This window comes from Canis aureus, chromosome 36, assembly GCF_053574225.1.
Source record: "Canis aureus isolate CA01 chromosome 36, VMU_Caureus_v.1.0, whole genome shotgun sequence".
Taxonomy (NCBI): Eukaryota; Metazoa; Chordata; class Mammalia; order Carnivora; family Canidae; genus Canis; species Canis aureus.
In genome coordinates, this window is record NC_135646.1 from 9,367,511 (window position 1) to 9,386,163 (window position 18,653).

The 18,653-nt window shown below is 42.4% G+C and overlaps 2 protein-coding genes across 9 annotated transcripts in view; one reads left to right on the forward strand and one right to left on the reverse strand.

Moving 5' to 3' along the window:
* The window catches only part of SPAG16 (sperm associated antigen 16), a 911,935-nt gene that overhangs the window by 100,922 nt on the left and 792,360 nt on the right, over nucleotides 1–18,653 (reverse strand). The window contains exon 17 of one of the 8 annotated variants that reach the window (XM_077885064.1): nucleotides 16,826–16,997. The exons of the other annotated variants lie outside the window; for them this stretch is intronic. Within the exon in view, the coding sequence (XP_077741190.1) occupies nucleotides 16,843–16,997 (155 nt within the window). The 3' untranslated portion in view covers nucleotides 16,826–16,842. Of the gene's footprint in view, nucleotides 1–16,825; nucleotides 16,998–18,653 lie in introns of those variants that run through there. 8 annotated transcript variants of the gene reach the window in all.
* On the forward strand, nucleotides 727–6,355 carry LOC144305781 (uncharacterized). Its single transcript, XM_077884880.1, has 3 exons — nucleotides 727–768; nucleotides 1,531–3,525; nucleotides 6,217–6,355. Exons 1-2 carry the CDS (start codon nucleotides 727–729, stop codon nucleotides 3,520–3,522), a joined length of 2,034 nt encoding a protein of 677 aa, XP_077741006.1. The 3' UTR covers nucleotides 3,523–3,525; nucleotides 6,217–6,355.

An 18,653-nucleotide genomic window follows, 5' to 3' on the forward strand; every position in this document is an offset into this window, starting at 1 on the left:
AATTTTTTTTAAAGTACAAGTGTAATCTTTTTAAATACTAGTCTTTTAGGGGTGCCTGGGTGGCTCAGTCAGGTAAGTGTCTGCCTTCAGCTCAGGTCATGATCTCAGGGTTCTGGGATCGAGCCTCACATCAGGCTTCCTGCTCAGTGGGAAGCCTGCTTCTCCCTCTCCCCCTGCCCATGCTCTCTCTCACTATCTTAAATAAATAAATAAATAAATAAATAAATAAATAAATAAATAAATAAAAATAAATAAATAATAGTCTTTTTAAAATTCTCACAAATAAAGGAGGAAGGCATATTTTTTAATACCAGTGCACACAGGGATTACCAGATCACCCTTTAAAAGCAATCTGAAGCTCAGTGGGGTGAGGAGAGGAGGACAGCACAGGAGAAAGAACAGGCTTTTTGTATTTGTATAAAAACCATAGGACAGATACTAAATAAACAGTATCAACAGCCGCCCTCAACAGGACAGATATTCCTCAACAAATAATCAAGAAACAGCAGTCAAGAATAAGCAACAAAGTGCACGATAAATTCCTTTAGATGAAAGAGCTGAAAATAATGAACTGAGTGCCCAAGAAAGGCTTCACAGCGTTTAGTTATTTGAAAAATGAATTCTCACATCAGTCAGTAACTGGGTTTGTAGGGACTTTCTGTGCTTAAGTTTTAAACAAAACTAGAGCCATAGGCTTGGTCCCCACATGGATTAGTCACTACCACCATGAAACAGTTTGGCTTCAGGCTGCAGGTTCATGTTGAGATTGTGAGCATAATAAGGTTACTGTGGGGCATGGCTTATCATCAAGCCTTTCTCCTCTGGAGAAGTAACTCTCACTGTGTAATTTTAATTTTTACAAATAATGGCCAACACTTTTCTGGTGGTGTATGAAGCATAAGGGTTAATATTTAGGCCTATTTTAATTATATTTGAATTGTTCACTAAAATTTATAATTTAAACCTTTTAGAGCCAAATGATCCTCTAATATATATTCCAGCTTTCTGTAAAATTATAGGAAAATATAATTTATTTTTTTGGAAATATAATGTTGGGGCCAGGCGGGAAGGGAAACTCCTCAAGATGGCGGATACGCCAAAATGGCTGAAGTTCCTGTCACCACCTCCACTTGGGATGACAGCTTGAGCAGACCCTTACACCTCTCCTTTGGACTTCCTCAACCGAACCCAATGCCCTTCAAACCCCAGAGGAGGAAGTCACCTTTGACTGGTCGAATTGCAATCCTTCCTTTGCATATGAGCCAACCAATAGGAAACCGTTCTGCCTTACAACGTTATGTAAACCCCCTACCACCTTGTCTTGGCGCGACTTCCTCGACTCACTCTCTTTCCCCCGTGAGTCGGGGAACCTCGCCCGAGGGTGCCTGCAATAAAATCTGTTCTTGGACCCTCGCTTGCCTTGGCGGTCTCATTTCCGTCTAGTTACTAAAAAAACTTAACATTTGGTGCCGAAACCCGGGAGGAGATCGAGCCCCTGCAACAGCACGGAGGCTCTCTCCTCTTCCGTAGGACTGGAACTCCGCTCTCTCTCTCTGCTGGGGTCACCGGACTCCTTGCGGTGAGTGTTCCCTGGTTTCCGACCCTCTCCCGGGGCGCCCTGTCCTAATCGCGGCCGCGTCAGGGCAAACCCTCCTCCGCCACCTGGTGGCTCCGCGGTTCCGGGGAGTAAAGGAGACGTCCTTACTCCACGGTGACCACTTCTGTAAGCAGCAGCTCAATTCACAGTCGAGGGGACGCCCTCCTCCAAGTCTTGAGCTGATACGGGAAGGAGCCATGGGAACCTCCCAGTCCAAATTCGATTCCAAAACGCCTTTAGGATGCCTACTGGCTAATCTCCGAACTCTGGAGTTAGACCAGGACTTACGAAGGCGACGCCTTATCCATTACTGTACCGTCGCTTGGCCTCAATATCGGCTGAATAACCAATCGCAATGGCCACCTGAAGGCACTTTTGATTATCAGATACTTACGGACCTTGATAATCTCTGTAGACGCCAAGGCAAATGGTCTGAGGTGCCCTATGTCCAGGCTTTCTGGACCCTGCGCTCCAGACCAGAACTCTGCTCTAGCTGCTCAACCTTTCAGGTACTCCTAGCCCGCTCTCCCCCGCCGACTCTTCCCCACTCCACCTCTAGAGACTCCAACTTGGCCCCTCCATCCCCCCTCGTGGAGCCTCCTGAAGATCTCTCCAGGCCCCCTGTAAGGGCCCCACACCTGTCTCCTCCTCCCTACCAACCCGCTCCCCAACAACCTGTGTCCCCGACTCCTTCTTCAATCTCCGAAACTCCAGGCCCAGGCCCAGCCTCGAGCATACCCTCTCCAACCGTTCCTCTCCTCCCAGCCCCAGAACCTCAACCACCTTCCAGCCCCCTCCCTTCTCCTCCTATCTCTGCCCGTACCAGATCCAAAAACTCTTCCCCGGACCTGGTCTGCCCCTTGAGGGAGGTTGCAGGGGCTGAAGGGGTTGTCCGAGTCCATGCGCCCTTTTCTCTACAAGACCTATCCCAAATAGAAAAACGCTTAGGTTCCTTTTCGGCCAATCCCGACAACTACATCAAGGAATTCCAATACTTGGCGCAGGCCTATGACCTAACCTGGCATGACTTACATGTCATCCCGACCACCACCCTCACCACTGAGGAGAGGGAACGTATCCAGGCTGCTGCCCGGGGACACGCTGATCAGGTCCACCTTACGGACCCCACAATGGCGGTCGGTGCTCAGGCGGTCCCCGCCGTAGAGCCAGGCTGGGATTACCAAGACGGTCAAGATGGCCGCCGGCGCCGCGACCACATGGTCCGATGTCTCATCGCTGGCATGCGGGCGGCCTCTAATAAGGCCGTAAATTATGACAAGATCAGAGAAATCATACAGGCCCCTGACGAAAACCCGGCTATATTCCTTAACCGGCTGACCGAGGCATTAATTCAGTACACTCGCTTGGACCCGGCCTGTCCCGCGGGGGCCACGGTTCTAGCCACACATTTTATCTCTCAGTCAGCCCCAGATATCCGCAAAAAATTAAAGAAAGTCGAGGAAGGCCCTCAGACCCCCATTTCTGACCTAGTGAGAATGGCATTTAAGGTCTTTAACTCCCGTGAGGAAGCCGCAGAGCTGAAGCGACAGGCCAGACTCCAGCAGAAGGTCCAGCTACAAACCCAGGCCTTGGTAGCAGCCCTGCGGCCGCGGCTCCAGGAGCCAGCAGAGAGGGGGACCCACCCGCACCCCTCCGGGGCCTGCTTCAAAGGCGGGGCTGAAGGCCATTGGGCCCGGCAGTGCCCCAACCCGAGGGCACCAACTCGACCATGCCCTCTCTGCCATTTGATGGGCCACTGGAAATCCGACTGCCCTGGCCTCAGGGAATCCTCGGCTCCTCAACGCGGGGGAAGACCCGAGACGGTGAGTCCAGCCTTCCAACTGCTCGGGTTGGAGGAGACTGACGGAGCCCAGCCTCGGCCACCCCTCTCACCCAGGCCGAGCCCAGGGCCATGCTCCAGGTAGCGGGTAAGTCCATCTCCTTTCTGCTGGATACGGGGGCTACCTATTCTGTTCTGCCTTCCTACGCGGGACCTACTCAACCCTCACCAGTCGCTGTTATGGGGATCGACGGGAACTCCTCCACTCCTAGGGCCACACCTCCCCTTACTTGTAGCCTGGATGGGTTCCCCTTCTCTCACTCATTCCTGGTGATTCCCTCATGCCCAGTGCCCCTGCTGGGTAGGGATATCCTCCAAAAGCTAGGGGCAACTATTCATTTGTCCCCCTCTCCTCCCTCCTCACCCTCAGCTCGTCTCATCCTATATCTCTCCACTCCATCTACTCCTACCCCGGATCAATTACCCTTCGTGAACCCCCAAGTATGGGATACCTCGGAACCTGTAGTGGCCTCCCACCACCCTCCCGTCAAAATAAAACTCAAGGACGGTTCCAAGTTCCCCTCTAGACCCCAGTTCCCTATCTCCCTCCTCCATCACCTCGGCCTCAAACCGATCATAGAACGACTAAAGCGTCAGGGACTTCTGATTCCCATAAGCTCTCCCTGTAACTCCCCCATCCTGCCGGTCCGTAAACCCTCCGGAGCTTATCGATTGGTTCAGGACCTCCGACTCATTAATGAGGCAATAGTCCCTCTCCATCCAGTGGTTCCTAACCCTTATACCCTGCTATCCCATATCCCTCCAAGCACCACTCACTTTACGGTGTTGGACCTGAAGGATGCCTTTTTTACTATTCCCCTACACCCCGATTCCTACTTTCTTTTCGCCTTCACCTGGGAAGACCCAGACACACATACCTCTGGACAATTAACTTGGACTGTCCTACCCCAGGGGTTCCGGGACAGCCCCCATATTTTTGGTCAGGCCTTGGCTGCGGATTTACAACAATGCCTCCTTAAGGCTAGTACCTTACTACAATATGTAGACGACCTCCTCCTCTGCAGTCCTGCCCTCACCATCTCCCAGGATGACACCACCTCCCTACTTAACTTCCTAGGGAGCAAAGGGTATCGGGTCACACCCTCTAAGGCACAACTCTGCACCCCTTCGGTCACTTATCTGGGAATCCACCTGACCCCCACCTCTAAATCTCTTACCGGAGACCGTATCCGCCTCCTACGAGAGCTCCAACCCCCTCAGACGGCAGATGAAATACTTTCCTTCCTCGGGTTGGCTGGCTTCTTTAGACACTGGATTCCAAACTTTTCTATTTTGGCCCGCCCCTTATACCAAGCGGCAAAGGACACTCCCCAGGGTCCTCTCACTGATCCCTCTTCGGTCCGCCGCCTGTTTTCCAAGTTAAGAGACTGTCTCACCGCTGGGCCGATACTAACTTTGCCTGACCCTTCAAAACCATTCCACCTTTACACTGAGGAGCGGTCGGGTTCAGCTACTGGCCTTTTGGCCCAACCGGTTGGACCTACTTACCGGATTATAGCCTATCTATCTAAGCAGCTAGACAGCACCGCCCGCGGATGGCAGCCCTGCCTTAGGGCGCTCGCAGCTGCTGCCTCCTTAACTAAGGAGGCTCTCAAATTGACTTTGGGACAACCCCTCGTGGTTTACTCCCCCCATCGACTTGGGGATCTTCTTAGCCACCGATCCCTGGCCCACCTAACCCCCTCTCGTCTCCAACTCTTCCATCTGCTATTCATCGAAAACCCTCAAATCTCCCTCTCTACCTCTCCCCGCTTAAATCCTGCAACTCTGTTGCCTACACCTTCGCCTACCTCTGAACCCACTCACTCCTGCCCGCAGCTCATAGAGGATCTCACCCCTCCCCACCCTGGACTCTCTGATCAGCCATTATCCAACCCTGACCGTATACTCTTTGTAGATGGCAGCTCCTTCCTGGCTGCGGATGGTCGGAGACACGCCGCCTATGCTGTAGTCACCCCAGAGACGGTAGTGGAGACAGTCCCCCTCCCAATTGGGACTACTTCCCAAAGGGCTGAACTTATAGCTCTCACCAGGGCTCTACATCTATCTAAGGGACAACGAGTCACCATCTACACCGACTCAAAATATGCCTATCTCATCGTTCATACTCATTCCGTCCTCTGGCAGGAGCGGGGATTTTTAACCACCAAGGGGACGCCTATAGTAAATGGACCTCTCATTGCCAAATTGCTTGAGGCCCTTAGTCTGCCCACTGAGGTTGCAATCGTTCACTGTAGGGGCCATCAGACTTCTAAAGACATGGTCTCCATAGGAAATAATAAGGCCGACTCAGTGGCCAGGGAAACGGCCTTAAGTAACCCAATATCTCCCATCCTCTTCCTTAATACCCCTCATCGACCTTTCTACTCTATAAAGGAAACTCAAGCCCTCCAGGCCCTGGGAGGAAAGGCAGAAAGTAAAGGATGGATTTACATCCAAGGGAAGATTGCCCTCCCAGAAAACCTGGCCCATACCCTAATTACTGATATCCACCAATCTCTCCATATTGGCCCAAGGGCACTGAACCAGTTTCTCCAGCCCCTGTTTTACTATCCATCCCTACCTAAGGTGATTGAGGCTGTCCATAGGGCTTGTAAAACCTGCTCGGCCGTAAATGCACAGGGAGGAATCCGCAGGCCGGGGCCTAACCATCAGCTCCGAGGCCATCAGCCCGGTGAAGACTGGCAGCTGGACTTCACTCACATGCCCCGCCATAAAGCCTTTCGTTATCTACTGACTTTGGTTGATACTTTTACAGGATGGATTGAGGCATACCCCACAGCCAGAGAGACTGCAGATGTGGTGGCCACAATCCTCATCGAGCACATCATCCCGAGGTTTGGGTTACCCCGGACCCTACAGTCAGACAACGGGCCGGCATTTATCTCCAGTGTGACCCAACAGGTGGCCGAGAGCCTCAACATTACCTGGAAGCTGCACATCCCCTACCACCCTCAGTCTTCGGGTAAGGTGGAAAGGGCCAACGGGCTACTTAAGGCTCAACTCACTAAACTTACCCTGGAGACTCGCCTGTCGTGGCCCACACTGTTACCTATAGCTCTCACCAGACTCCGGGCGTCCCCCCGAGGACCATCAGGTTTGAGTCCCTTTGAGTTACTGTATGGTCGGCCCTTCCTTATCAACCACAACCTCCCGGCCATTCCTCCACCTCTTTTATCCTATCTGCCTTACCTTACCCTCCTCCGGGCCCTCTTGAGAGCCCATGCTGATGCTGTCATTCCGGCCCCGACCGACAATGCCTCCGAGGAAGCCTCTCCACGAGACTTATCCCCAGGGGACCAGGTCCTTCTCAGAAATCTGCAGCCAGGCTCCCTGCAGACCCGATGGACCGGACCTCACATGGTCATCCTCACCACCCCAACCGCGGCAAAATTTCTGGGACATACCGCATGGGTGCACATCAACAACCTTAAACGGACACCCACAGGTATCAAATGAACCTCCCAGATGGTGGGACCCACCAAACTCCGCCTGGCTAGGGATCCTTCTCATACTTCTCCTGAGCCCCCCGATCCAAGCGGTAGAATGTGATTGCATGAAAGGCAGCGGTACCTCGCGCTACTTTTCATCTTATACCCACATGCCCAGAACTTGTTACTCAGGGAAGACACCCATCACCTGTACTTCAAGACATGCCGAAGGAACCTTTTGGATGTCTGAACTTTCTCAAACCAGCCGATCCCCTTGCAGCCGGTACCCCAAGACTGGAACGCCTGCAAGAACTCACCCGGGTATCTGTCAACCAACTTTTACTTCACCCATACTCTCGCCTGCCCACATCCGACTACCCCTACAACGACGCCCCACCGTCAGCAGGAAGTAGCCAGAGCAGAGTCGACGCCCCGACACCATTATATAAAACAAAAGGTCGGAATGTTGGGGCCAGGCGGGAAGGGAAACTCCTCAAGATGGCGGATACGCCAAAATGGCTGAAGTTCCTGTCACCACCTCCACTTGGGATGACAGCTTGAGCAGACCCTTACACCTCTCCTTTGGACTTCCTCAACCGAACCCAATGCCCTTCAAACCCCAGAGGAGGAAGTCACCTTTGACTGGTCGAATTGCAATCCTTCCTTTGCATATGAGCCAACCAATAGGAAACCGTTCTGCCTTACAACGTTATGTAAACCCCCTACCACCTTGTCTTGGCGCGACTTCCTCGACTCACTCTCTTTCCCCCGTGAGTCGGGGAACCTCGCCCGAGGGTGCCTGCAATAAAATCTGTTCTTGGACCCTCGCTTGCCTTGGCGGTCTCATTTCCGTCTAGTTACTAAAAAAACTTAACATATACCTCGCTATCCATTTTTCTGTGATATATTTTTTCCATAGGGTGAGGCATTTCTGTATGCAAATTAGAGATGAGGTTTTAGGTGTTCTCCATTTCAGTTAATCAAGGCAAATTGTCTCTTTAAAAACAAATTAATCAATGTATTCAACAACCATGAGTACCATTTTCTTATGAGAGTTCAAGATGAGAAAGGAGGAGGGATAGGGACCCACAGATAAATCAGATGTCATTAATACTTGGGATGATTTCAAAAATGTGACACACTTAGTTTTCACCTCAGAGCAGTGAAATCAGAATTTAAAGAGAGAATGTCAGGGCATATGAATTTCTTGAAAAATGACCTAGGTGATTTTAATGTGCATCCAGGGTTGAGAATCATTGGAAGAGAGTGAGAGACAAACTGAAAATAAATGATTACAAATCAATGTCGTAGCAGCATTGAGAGAAGTATATACAAGATAAAGAAAACCCACAAAATTGTTTTTCTGATTAACTCAGGACAGCTGGGTTTGGAAGAGATGAACAGGAGGTTGTTCTTGCTTTACACAATTCTAGTATACATTCATTTATTTTAAAAGAACAGGTGTTGCTTTTGAAACTTAAAAGCCAGCAACACATTAAGAAGGTTGAAATAGCAGTAATATATACACAAAGTATTACAGAACTACAGGAAAAAACAGATAATCTAGGTTGGGGTCATAGAAGGCTTTCTAAAGGAAACACACGTTTAACTCTCAGGATAAGTGGAATGATTTGAACCCTTTCCCTATTAATCAATTTGAAAACTTTTAAATTTTTTATCAATAAAATATTTAGACAAATGTAATAAATAGCTCAACTGTACCATTAATTTCCAATAACATTACAGTTTAATAAACAAACTACTATATTCTAATAAACAAAGAAAACCATGTCTTAGATTTATTATTAGAACTTATGTTAGTATTTCTGTGCATTAAACAAATAAAAGTGGTCTAAAATAATTAGCATAAATGTTACAACTCATGACACTTAGATTTTGTGATATGGTAGTTTCAAATGAATTAAAGCAGTTGGGTAATAGATGGGTTTAACCTATTGAAGGGCAGGAGAACCAGGGCCACCACCCTTGACTATTGGTTTGAGCAGCAATTCTTGATGTCCCCTAGGTAGAATTGTGCCAAGAACAGTGATTTGCAAATAGAAACATTAATATCAACAAAGAACGTTTGCTTTATCCTCTACATAAAAGCCTACTAATATCTTCAGTGGTCAAAATGGTTAACTATTCAAACAGGTTCTAGATGGCCTTGCCTGACTATTTTAACCCTCATTGAACTAGAGGTTTTCTGCATATATACCGCATATACTATAAACTAGCACTAATTGGGCTTATTTTCAGTATTTATGTTTAGTCCTATATATATTAGTATTATCTCCCCGAGCTGGATTCCTTGAGAGCAGGAACCATATTTCTAACCATATTTCTTTCTTTCCTACGTGCTAGGTTTTTAGGAAATATTTGGCTGGCTTGATTATAAAACTTGTGTAAGGTGGGAGATTTCAAGTTTATTTTTATATGGGACTGACTATTTTGTTTAGCTCGGCTGTTCCAGGGAAAGGAAAGAAAGGAAGAGGACCTTTTGAAGAGAAGTATAAGCTAGTAAAATAAAATAAAATAAAATGAAAGCTCCATTTCTGTTATTGTCTCTGTCACCCCGCCTTGGCCACTAGGGTCAATTTCTGCCAATACTTCCTACCTACACCTAGTTTTCCATATACAGTCCTCCATTGATTCCTATTGTTATTCTTCTGTAATGGCTCCTTCTGTGTGAGTCATTTCCTTGGTGTGGGAGTTTATCTCTTCCACTTGAAGCATGCAGTACTTCACTAGCTGATTCCTTGCCTTTAGTGTCTTTGCCTGTTTCAATGTCCTGTCCTACACAGTCCAGATGACATTCATCTCTCTGAAACCCTGATTTCTCTCTTTTACTACTGTGTTGAAGCACTTTGTCTGGTTTTCTTAGTTCATGAACATAGAATACAGATGACTTAGCCTAACCTCAAGGAAGCTCTCACAATCCAGACTCAATCTCATTTTAAAAATCTTTCCTCTACTTTGAAGCATAACTTGGAGGAGAAAGGATCGATCACCTAGAACAAATTGTCATAGTGGGCATTGTTTTAAAGGAAATTAAGGTAATACATCCACTTAAAGGTTTCTAGCAACATAATGAGAGTGCTTTAGAAGAAGCAATGTCAAAAGCAAGATTTAGATATAGGGAAAGCTGAAAAAGAGGGAATCTTTTTAGGCGCTCATTATTTATCCAGCTCCTCACCTCAGGCTTGCCTCGCCTTCATATTAGGTCCTGAAAACACCTAGGTGAGGAACTCTCTGCCAGAGTCCAGCAAGTCTATTCAATGTAGTTTGAAGACAAGATGCCTGTTCTTACCTCTGTCTGCCCCATTTTCAGACTTTAAAACACTACCCTGCTATCATAGGTCTGGTCTAAATTCTGAGCCTGATAGTTAAAGAGTCCACAAGTACAGTTTCTGGGAGAGTCAATGAAATTATTTGAGGAGTGAGGTCAGGGAAGTGAATCAAATCTTCCATCATTGCTTAAGTTAAAAGTCTTGTTCTCTAACATTTGTTGTTTCCTGCTTCTGTGAGTAGAATAATGATTCCTCCAACTATGGCAGATCAATCATAATTGGCACAGAAGTATGTATTCCCAGGTGCCATGTTATTGCATGCATCAGATGTTTTCAGATTTGTGGCAAGTAGTAGTAGCCTGTCAGATGCTGATGAATCTGGGGTTCTGATAATGTCTTACATTCTAAATATCTTCTAAAAGAAACACATGCTTAGTAATTAAGAAATATACCCAAATTATATGAATCAATCACCATCCTCCCTCAAATACTTTCTAATTCTTTTTCTTCAACAGAACCCTGATTTTGTCCAGATGCTTGGAGGCTTTATGTTTCAGGGGAAATGAAGGTTAAAAACTCCAAGCCAATTGTGGTAATTCCATTTTTTTGACAGTGATTGGTTTAGACAAGGACATGTGATGTAATTCTGACTAATGAGTTGTAAGGGGAAATCTACTGGGGAGAGTGGGGGGAAGTTTTCCTCTACTCCGAAAAAGACACACAGGCAGAGACTGGCCACTCGTTCTTTCCTTCCTTCCTTCCTTCCTTCCTTCCTTCCTTCCTTCCTTCCTTCCTCCCTCCCTCCCTCCCTCCCTCCCTCCCTCCCTTCCTCCCTTCCTTCCTTCCTTCTTTCCTTCTTTCCTTCCTTCCTTCTTTCCTCCCTCCCTCTCTCTCTTTCCTTTCTTTCTTTCTTTTCTTTCTTTTCTCTCTTTTTTTCTTTCTACTTTCTTTCTTTTCTTTCTCTTTCTTTCTTCTTGTTTTCTTTTCTTTCTTTTCCTCCTGCCTATGGCTGCACATAATGCCAGGAAACACAAGTGCTACTAGAAAAGCAAAGCGAACAGAATTAGGGAGAAGAATCTTGACATTGTGAAACTGACGAACTTGCTAACTCTCTAACTGCCCTACACTCTGTTCTACTTATTTTGTGAATTAATAAACCCCTTGTTTATATCAGTTTTAAAAGTAACCACCACTGGGATACTTGAAGTCTAAAGCATCTTAACTGTTCTAGACATATACTGATTTAGGTTTGGAAATCTTAAGTGACTGACAGGCATCTCTCAAAAAGGAGAAAGAGTCAAGACTTGTGCTCACTTCATTTGGGAAACCCATTGTTCACTTCATACTATAATGGTTTTCTTTCTGGACTTGGAACATCTTTGATATTATAATACAGTCTGTTTTCAATGAAGCATGTGCTCAAATTACTTTTTATGTTAATGTTAATGACTTGTACTCTGTGGCAGTAAAATGAAGTGGAAGTCAGAACACTTGGATTCTTATCCTTATGTTAACACAGTCTCTGTGTGACATTGGTCAGAAAATGGAACACTATGGGGCACCTGGGTGGCTCAGTGGTTGAGCATCTGCCTTTGGCTCAGGACGTGATCCCAGAGTCCGGGATCTAGTCCCACATTGGGCTCCCTGTGAGGATCCTGCTTCTCCCTCTGCCGATGTCTGCATCTCTGTCTCTCTCTCTCATGAATAAATAAAATCTTAAAAAACAAAAGAAAGAAAGAAAATGGAATACTCTTGGATGTGGTTTTCTCAACAGCTAAGTCAGGGGCGACACTCAACGATCTCTAATGGAATTCTGGCTCTAATTTTCTACAGGACAAACACACCTACAATTTGCATCCCAGAATCAGGAGCAGGCACTGAAATGTGAGGTGTTTCTAACAAGAGGTTGTCCTTTTTATACTTTCTGCTTTCTGTGTTGCATTATCTATCTATGCTTATTGCATTAAATTCTGCTGTTAATCCAATAATGAGAGCTCTTTTAATAACTAATTTGAATTGCAGTGCTTTCTGTGCAGGGTCTGGCAAAATCAGCCTACTGACCATTTGGTGAAGTGTTAGATACAGCAGATGTAAGCTTGAAGATAAGAACTAGAAGAATGGCTAAGATGTGGGCAGTATATCAGCTGCTTTTCAAGTTATTGAATGAGGGTCAGCTATGAAGATTTATGTCACATAACACTAATAACATTTTGAAACAAAATATCCAGTTGAACAATTAAACAAAACTATGTTTATTCATTTATTTAAGAATCAGGATCTAGAATTTTGGCTTAGAATTACATTAAGTTAGTGTAGGAAATACTTCCTTAAATATTTTCTTATTTAAATCTCAGAGCCTTACAAGGTAGAAGTAGGGAGGAGAGATTTCTTCACAGTGATTGCCTTCAACTGTCATTACTCGTCCTTGTTAAAAGAATCCCCAAATAAGGTGCTAGCAACAAAGCAGGCACGAATAACAGCTTGTCACTGAATAGTAGTGTGATAATCAAGGTACTCCATCCCCAAATGAAAATTAAGATCCATAGTCAGATACCTGCTGATGAGGTGAAGAATGTCCCTTGTTCAGCAGCCCATGGATGAGCTGGAATGCCCTCCCATCTCACTCAAACTGCTTTTTTATGTTATCTCTGACACTGGCTGCCTTTGCTAATAGGATTACTGCTGTGTTGCATCTCCAGTGTACTGTTTTGCTATTGCAACTGTGCACAATAGGCTACCTACAGAGGCACTCATTAAGGCACTTGGGATTCATAAGCTGGATAGAAAATCTTCTTAAAAGAAAAAAAAAAAAGGTCAGAAGGGAACATGGTCACCAAGGTGACCAAGGCTAGTGTAATAGCTGGGTATACAGAATATTACAAAATCAGTACAATCGCCTCTTTGTTACTAATGCTCCACAAACAAAACAAACTAGTGAAGATAAATGACAAGATATCTTCAATCTTGTTTAATTTACCATCATCATTGGGCTACAAGCCAGAGGTCTATACCATCTCAAAAACTACATTTCCATATTTATGTCTGAACAGTCAAAACCAAAAAGAATAATTTCTGCATGATTTGGTAAGAAGAAAAAAGAGGTATTCACCTCAAGCTAACCATGTCTCCCTAGATGACCTTATATTCAAGATGAAATCACTCATGCTTTTACTTCCATTTGGAAGGCAAACTTTTTAACTTTCTAAACTGAGGCTATGACAACAATAGGAAATAATAGTCTCTAAACCAGTTTAATGTGTTTAATAATAAATACACCTATTCACAAATTCAACAGCAGGCTTGGTTTTCAGAAATGTTGATAACAGATGGAAAAATAGAAAAATAGAATTCTTCAATGTCTGCACAAAAGAAGCTACTCAAGATAGCATTACCATTATTCTATCTCCTGACTGCTTCTTTCCCACAGCTGTCTGCCTGTTTACTGATGCTTCCCTTCTTCAGTCTTTAATTCTTCCTTACTGGTGGAATTACAATTCTGGACTTCAAGCTCTATTACAAAGCTATAATCATCAAAAGACAGTATGCTACTAGCACAAAAATAGACACATAGATCAATGGAACAGAATGGAAAGCCCAGTCGTAGACCCTCAACTCTATGGTCAACTAATTTTTGAAAAAGCAGGAAAGACTATCCAATGGAAAAAAAGGACAGTCTCTTCAACAAATGTTATTGGGAAAATTGGACAGCCATATGCAGAAGAACGAAGCTGGACCATTTCTTCACACCATACACAAAAACAGACTCAAAATGGATGAAAGACCTAAATGTGAGACAGTAATTCATCAAAATCCTAAAGAACACAGGCAGCAACCTTTGTGACCTCAGCCACAGCAACTTCTCACTAGACTCACCTCCAAAGGCAAGGGAAACAAAGGTAAAAGTGAACTCTTGGAACTTCACCAAGGTAAAAAGCTTTTGCACAGTAAAGGAAACAACTGACAAATCCAAAAGACGACTAACAGAATGGGAGAAGATATTTACAAATGACATGTCAGATAAAGGGCTAGGTGCAAAATTAAAGAACTTATTAAACTTAGCACCCAAAGAACAAATCATCCAATCAAGAAATGGGCAGAAGACACGAACAGATATTTTTCCAAAGAAGACATACACATGACCAACAGACACATGAAAAAATGCTCAACATCACTCAGCATCAAGGAAAAACAAATTAAAACCCCAATGAGATACCACCTCACACCAGTCAGGATAGCTAAAATTAACAAGTCAGGAAACAACAAATTTTGGCAAGGATGTGGAGAAAGGGGAACTCTCATACACTGTTGGTGGGAATGCAAGCTAGTGCTGACACTATGGAAATCAGTATGGAGCCTCCTCAAGAAGTTGAAAATAGAACTACGACCCAGGAATTGCACTACTGGGGATTTACCCCAAAGATACAGATGTAGTGAAACGCTGGGACACCTGCACCCAAATGTTCACAGCAGCAATGTCCACAATAGCCAAACTGGAAGGAGCCATGATGTTCTTCAACAGATGAATTGATAAAGAAGATGCCGTGTGTATGTATATATAGCTACATGCTATGGAATATTATTCAGTCATAGGAAAGGATGAATATCTACTGTCTACTTTGATGTGCATGGAACTGAAGGGTATTACGCTGAGTGAAATAAGTTAATTGGAGAAATGCAATTACCATATGGTTTTACTCACATGTGGAATATAAGAAATAGTGAAAGGGACCATAAAGAAAAGGAGGGAAACTGAGTGGGGAAAAATTAGAGAGGAAGACAAACCATGGGAGGCTTCTAACTTGGAAAAAACGAAGGATTGCAGAAGGGGAGATGGGTAGGGGGATGGGGTAAATGGGTAACGGGCATTAAGGGCACATGATGAGATGAGCACTGGGTGTTATAGTATATGTTGGCAAATTGAATTTTGAAAAATATAAAAAAATAAAAATAAATGAAAGCAGCCATCCTTCTAAATCCGACAAGATATGAAGATACAAAGTAGCTTGCCCAAGGTTTCTCTAGTAAGTGGTAGAGCTTAGTGTCAAATCCAGAAAGACTTTTTAGTCTAGAGTCTGTGTGTCTGACTGTTAAACAAGTACTAAAACAAAAAATTCAAAATGAAACTTTAGGACCTTAGTCATATTTTAGAATTTGGAGAGAAGTCAGCACCTAGTATAAACTTAAGGTTTCCTGAAACAAATTTAGAAATCCTACATAAAAAAAATAATAACTCAATATTAATAAGGTCCATCCAAAAATTTTAACATTATGTAACTATAAACATAATTACATAAATGGAACTAATTTAAGAAGAAAAACTATTTTAAATGGGTGAAAAATGTTATTCATGGGATAGTAATTATTTAACTCTCCACTGAGCAGGAGCTCAATTTGGGGCTTGATCTCCTGAGCTGAAGGCAGACGCTTGACTGCTTGACCACTTAGCCACCCAGGACCCCAGGAATGATTTAATTTTTAAGAGTCTAATCTAGTACAAGGTAGAATTATGCAGTTGTTTGCAGAAATGAAATAAAATAACTTGGCCAAGCATTTGCTAATATTCGATATATCCATCTCTTATATAATGACAATAGAATGTCAGTTAAATGACAGAAAAAGTTGTAATACATTAAAACTTATCATACATAGATAAAAGTACAATTCAAGTAGACAAATCAACAATACCATGATGGAATAGATTTAACTTAATAATTATTAGTGCATAGGGATACATTTGAATTAGCCATAATTTCTTTAAATTATTTAAAAAATCATTATAGCCACCTTAATAAAGAGGGATCACTGGCTAAAACTAAGAATATAGAAAAGCAAGAAGAAAATTTAAAAAAATATCAGAAACAAACCTTGATCATATATCAGGAAGTATTTAAAATAAAAAAATAAAGCATTAAATGGTATGTTTCCTGGATGTCTAATTCATATTTGATTGCTCATTTCAGGAATTTTATTTTGGAAATAAAAATATATCTGGAAAAGAATAATGGATAGAAGAATTGGAAAAAAAATCATGTGAAATAAGAGAAAAAAGAAAAGTTATTTAATTTGGAGAGACCTTTTAAACTTGTGAATGCCAAAGATAATCATCAGGAATAAGGGAAAACTTTTCAAAATGGCTAATATTTATGGAACTCTTATGCACAGAAGCTGTGTACTATCTTATTTAAGCTTTACAACAAGGCTAAGTTGGCATGACATTTCTCAATTCTACTAAAAGTAAGATGACATTTTAGAGAAGTTTCCCCAAATAAATCTTATGAAAATATCTGAATAAAAAATATGTTATTGAATTCTTGGTAATCCTATGGCAGAAGATAAAAGAAATATCTAGGGGAAAAAGTCCTTAAAATTAAGTAACAAGTGATTTTAAATTCACAGAGTTTTTTTCAGGTATGTACATGTTATTATTAGTTGGAATAGCAAGTGTATATATGCACGATTCATAAATATTAGTAGTGATTCATTTTCTTGAAGATGACACTTATGTGGATAGGTAATAATTTCATTTAATTAAATATTTGGGCTAACTTATCATTTTAATGTATTTTGTTTATTTGAAACCATTTTAACTATAATTTAGGCATTTAAAATTATGTAATAATTATTTAATGAGATATTTATAGGTAGTTTACTTATTTTTTATAATCATGGCTTTTTTATGCTGATTTTTTTTTTTTTTTTTTGCTTATAAAAAAAAAGAGTTCCTTCCATTTTCCATTTTACTTTGACAATGATTAACCCTGACTTGAGTGCTTTGTCAGCAGGATCTGTCCCAATAGAAATGGACTGAGGTAATTTGCCTGAAAGAAAGCAAGAAATGCAAAGATCATACAGAAATAGGGTACTAATTATATTCCACTGTATAAACCTTGTCAGTTAGAATAACTGAATGATACTTCTAAAGAATAAGTATAAATCACTTATATTGTAGGGATAGATTACTGTTCAAATCAAATTATAACCCAGTGCCTTAGGCTCTACATACATAAGGTGATAAAAGATCATTAGTGTGATCAAATTTCTAGAAATCAAATCAATGTAGCTCACTAGGCTAGGACATATGCCGGGAAGCCAGTATATATATTTCTGTCTATGAGAATTGAGACTCAGAGGAGGATTCATCTAAACTGGGGTGTCCTAGCCCTACACTAAACAAATATGATACCAAGACACCTAAGCAAATGACTCAAAGTCAGGCCCAGGTACACCTTGAGGATACAACTAAATTTACCCAGGATGAAAACTATTTTCTCCACAGCCATTTGGATTCAAATTATTAAAAGGATGTAATGAGTTATCTTTATCTCTGCATGAAGCCAAAGTACACATTAGTGCAGCAGGTGAATTTACCAAGTGGTATTCAAGTGCATAAACTGAGAGATAGCACATTTCTAAAAATTACTAACATACCCTGGGAGGGTATTTCTTTTGTTTTTAATTTGGAAGCCTCTGACACACAATTTTCAGTTTGGATTTAGGAGATTTATCATAGCTGTTAAAAGATATGATTCACATCATTAAACACGATCATTTTCATCATAAAGGAAATGATTCACACACTAAAACCCATGTAAAATATTTTATATTTTCTTTGAATAATTCAACTTATTAGTATGGAAATACTTTTATTCTTGAAAGTTCACGATTCTTCATTTTTAAGTACACACAATCAGTATTAATCTTTCTTGTGATAATTTCTATCTCATTCTTTTTTTTTTTTTTAAAAGTAGAGGTATGTGAGGATAGTTTTCAAACTGTCTATAAATACACTATGTAGACTGAGAAGTTTAGTTGTGTACTTCTGAATATCATTATTTCCTGGAGAATATCATATTTTGAACCTACCTAATTAAAAGAAAATTTTTAGAAATATAAATTAACCGAAGATGGCCAAGAAAATGGTTTGATAATGTATTCTCAATTGGTTACCTTCTTTTCCAATTAAGGTGAGCTTGGGGAGGAAGGGTATTCAGAATCTCTTAGGAATTGTTTATTGTAGGTAATATGCAAAAAATATATATACATATAATACCTTAGAAAAAGTATTTCAGGGACATCTGGGTAGCTCAGTTGGTTAAGTGTCTGCCTTTGGCTCAGGTCATGGTCCAGAATCCTAGAATCAAGCCCTGTATCAGGGGCTTCTCTTTCTCTTCTCTACTTCTCTCTCTCCCTGCCCCCTGCCTGTGTTCTCTGTCCTGCTCTCTCAAATAAATAAATAAAATATTTTTAAAGAGGTATTTCATTAGAGAATGAAATTAGTTTATAACTAAAAAATACATATTTCTCATGGTATGGGGTAGTGAACAAAAATTTGTTGTATAATAGAGCATGCATTCATCAAGTAGTTATCATACAGATTCAATGGCCATAAGATGCCCTGCCCATTTCCCTCCTTGGATGACAACTGCATAACTCATCAGAAAGTGATGATGAAAATAGAGATTCTGATCTCAAAA

Bases quoted from the DNA above. Each gene is read 5' to 3' on its own strand.
- LOC144305781 (XM_077884880.1), top strand. From the start codon at position 727: ATGAAACAGTTTGGCTTCAGGCTGCAGGTTCATGTTGAGATT. The intron at 769-1,530 runs GTGAGCATAATA...CCTCTTCCGTAG, and splicing joins TGCAGGTTCATGTTGAGATT to GACTGGAACTCCGCTCTCTC.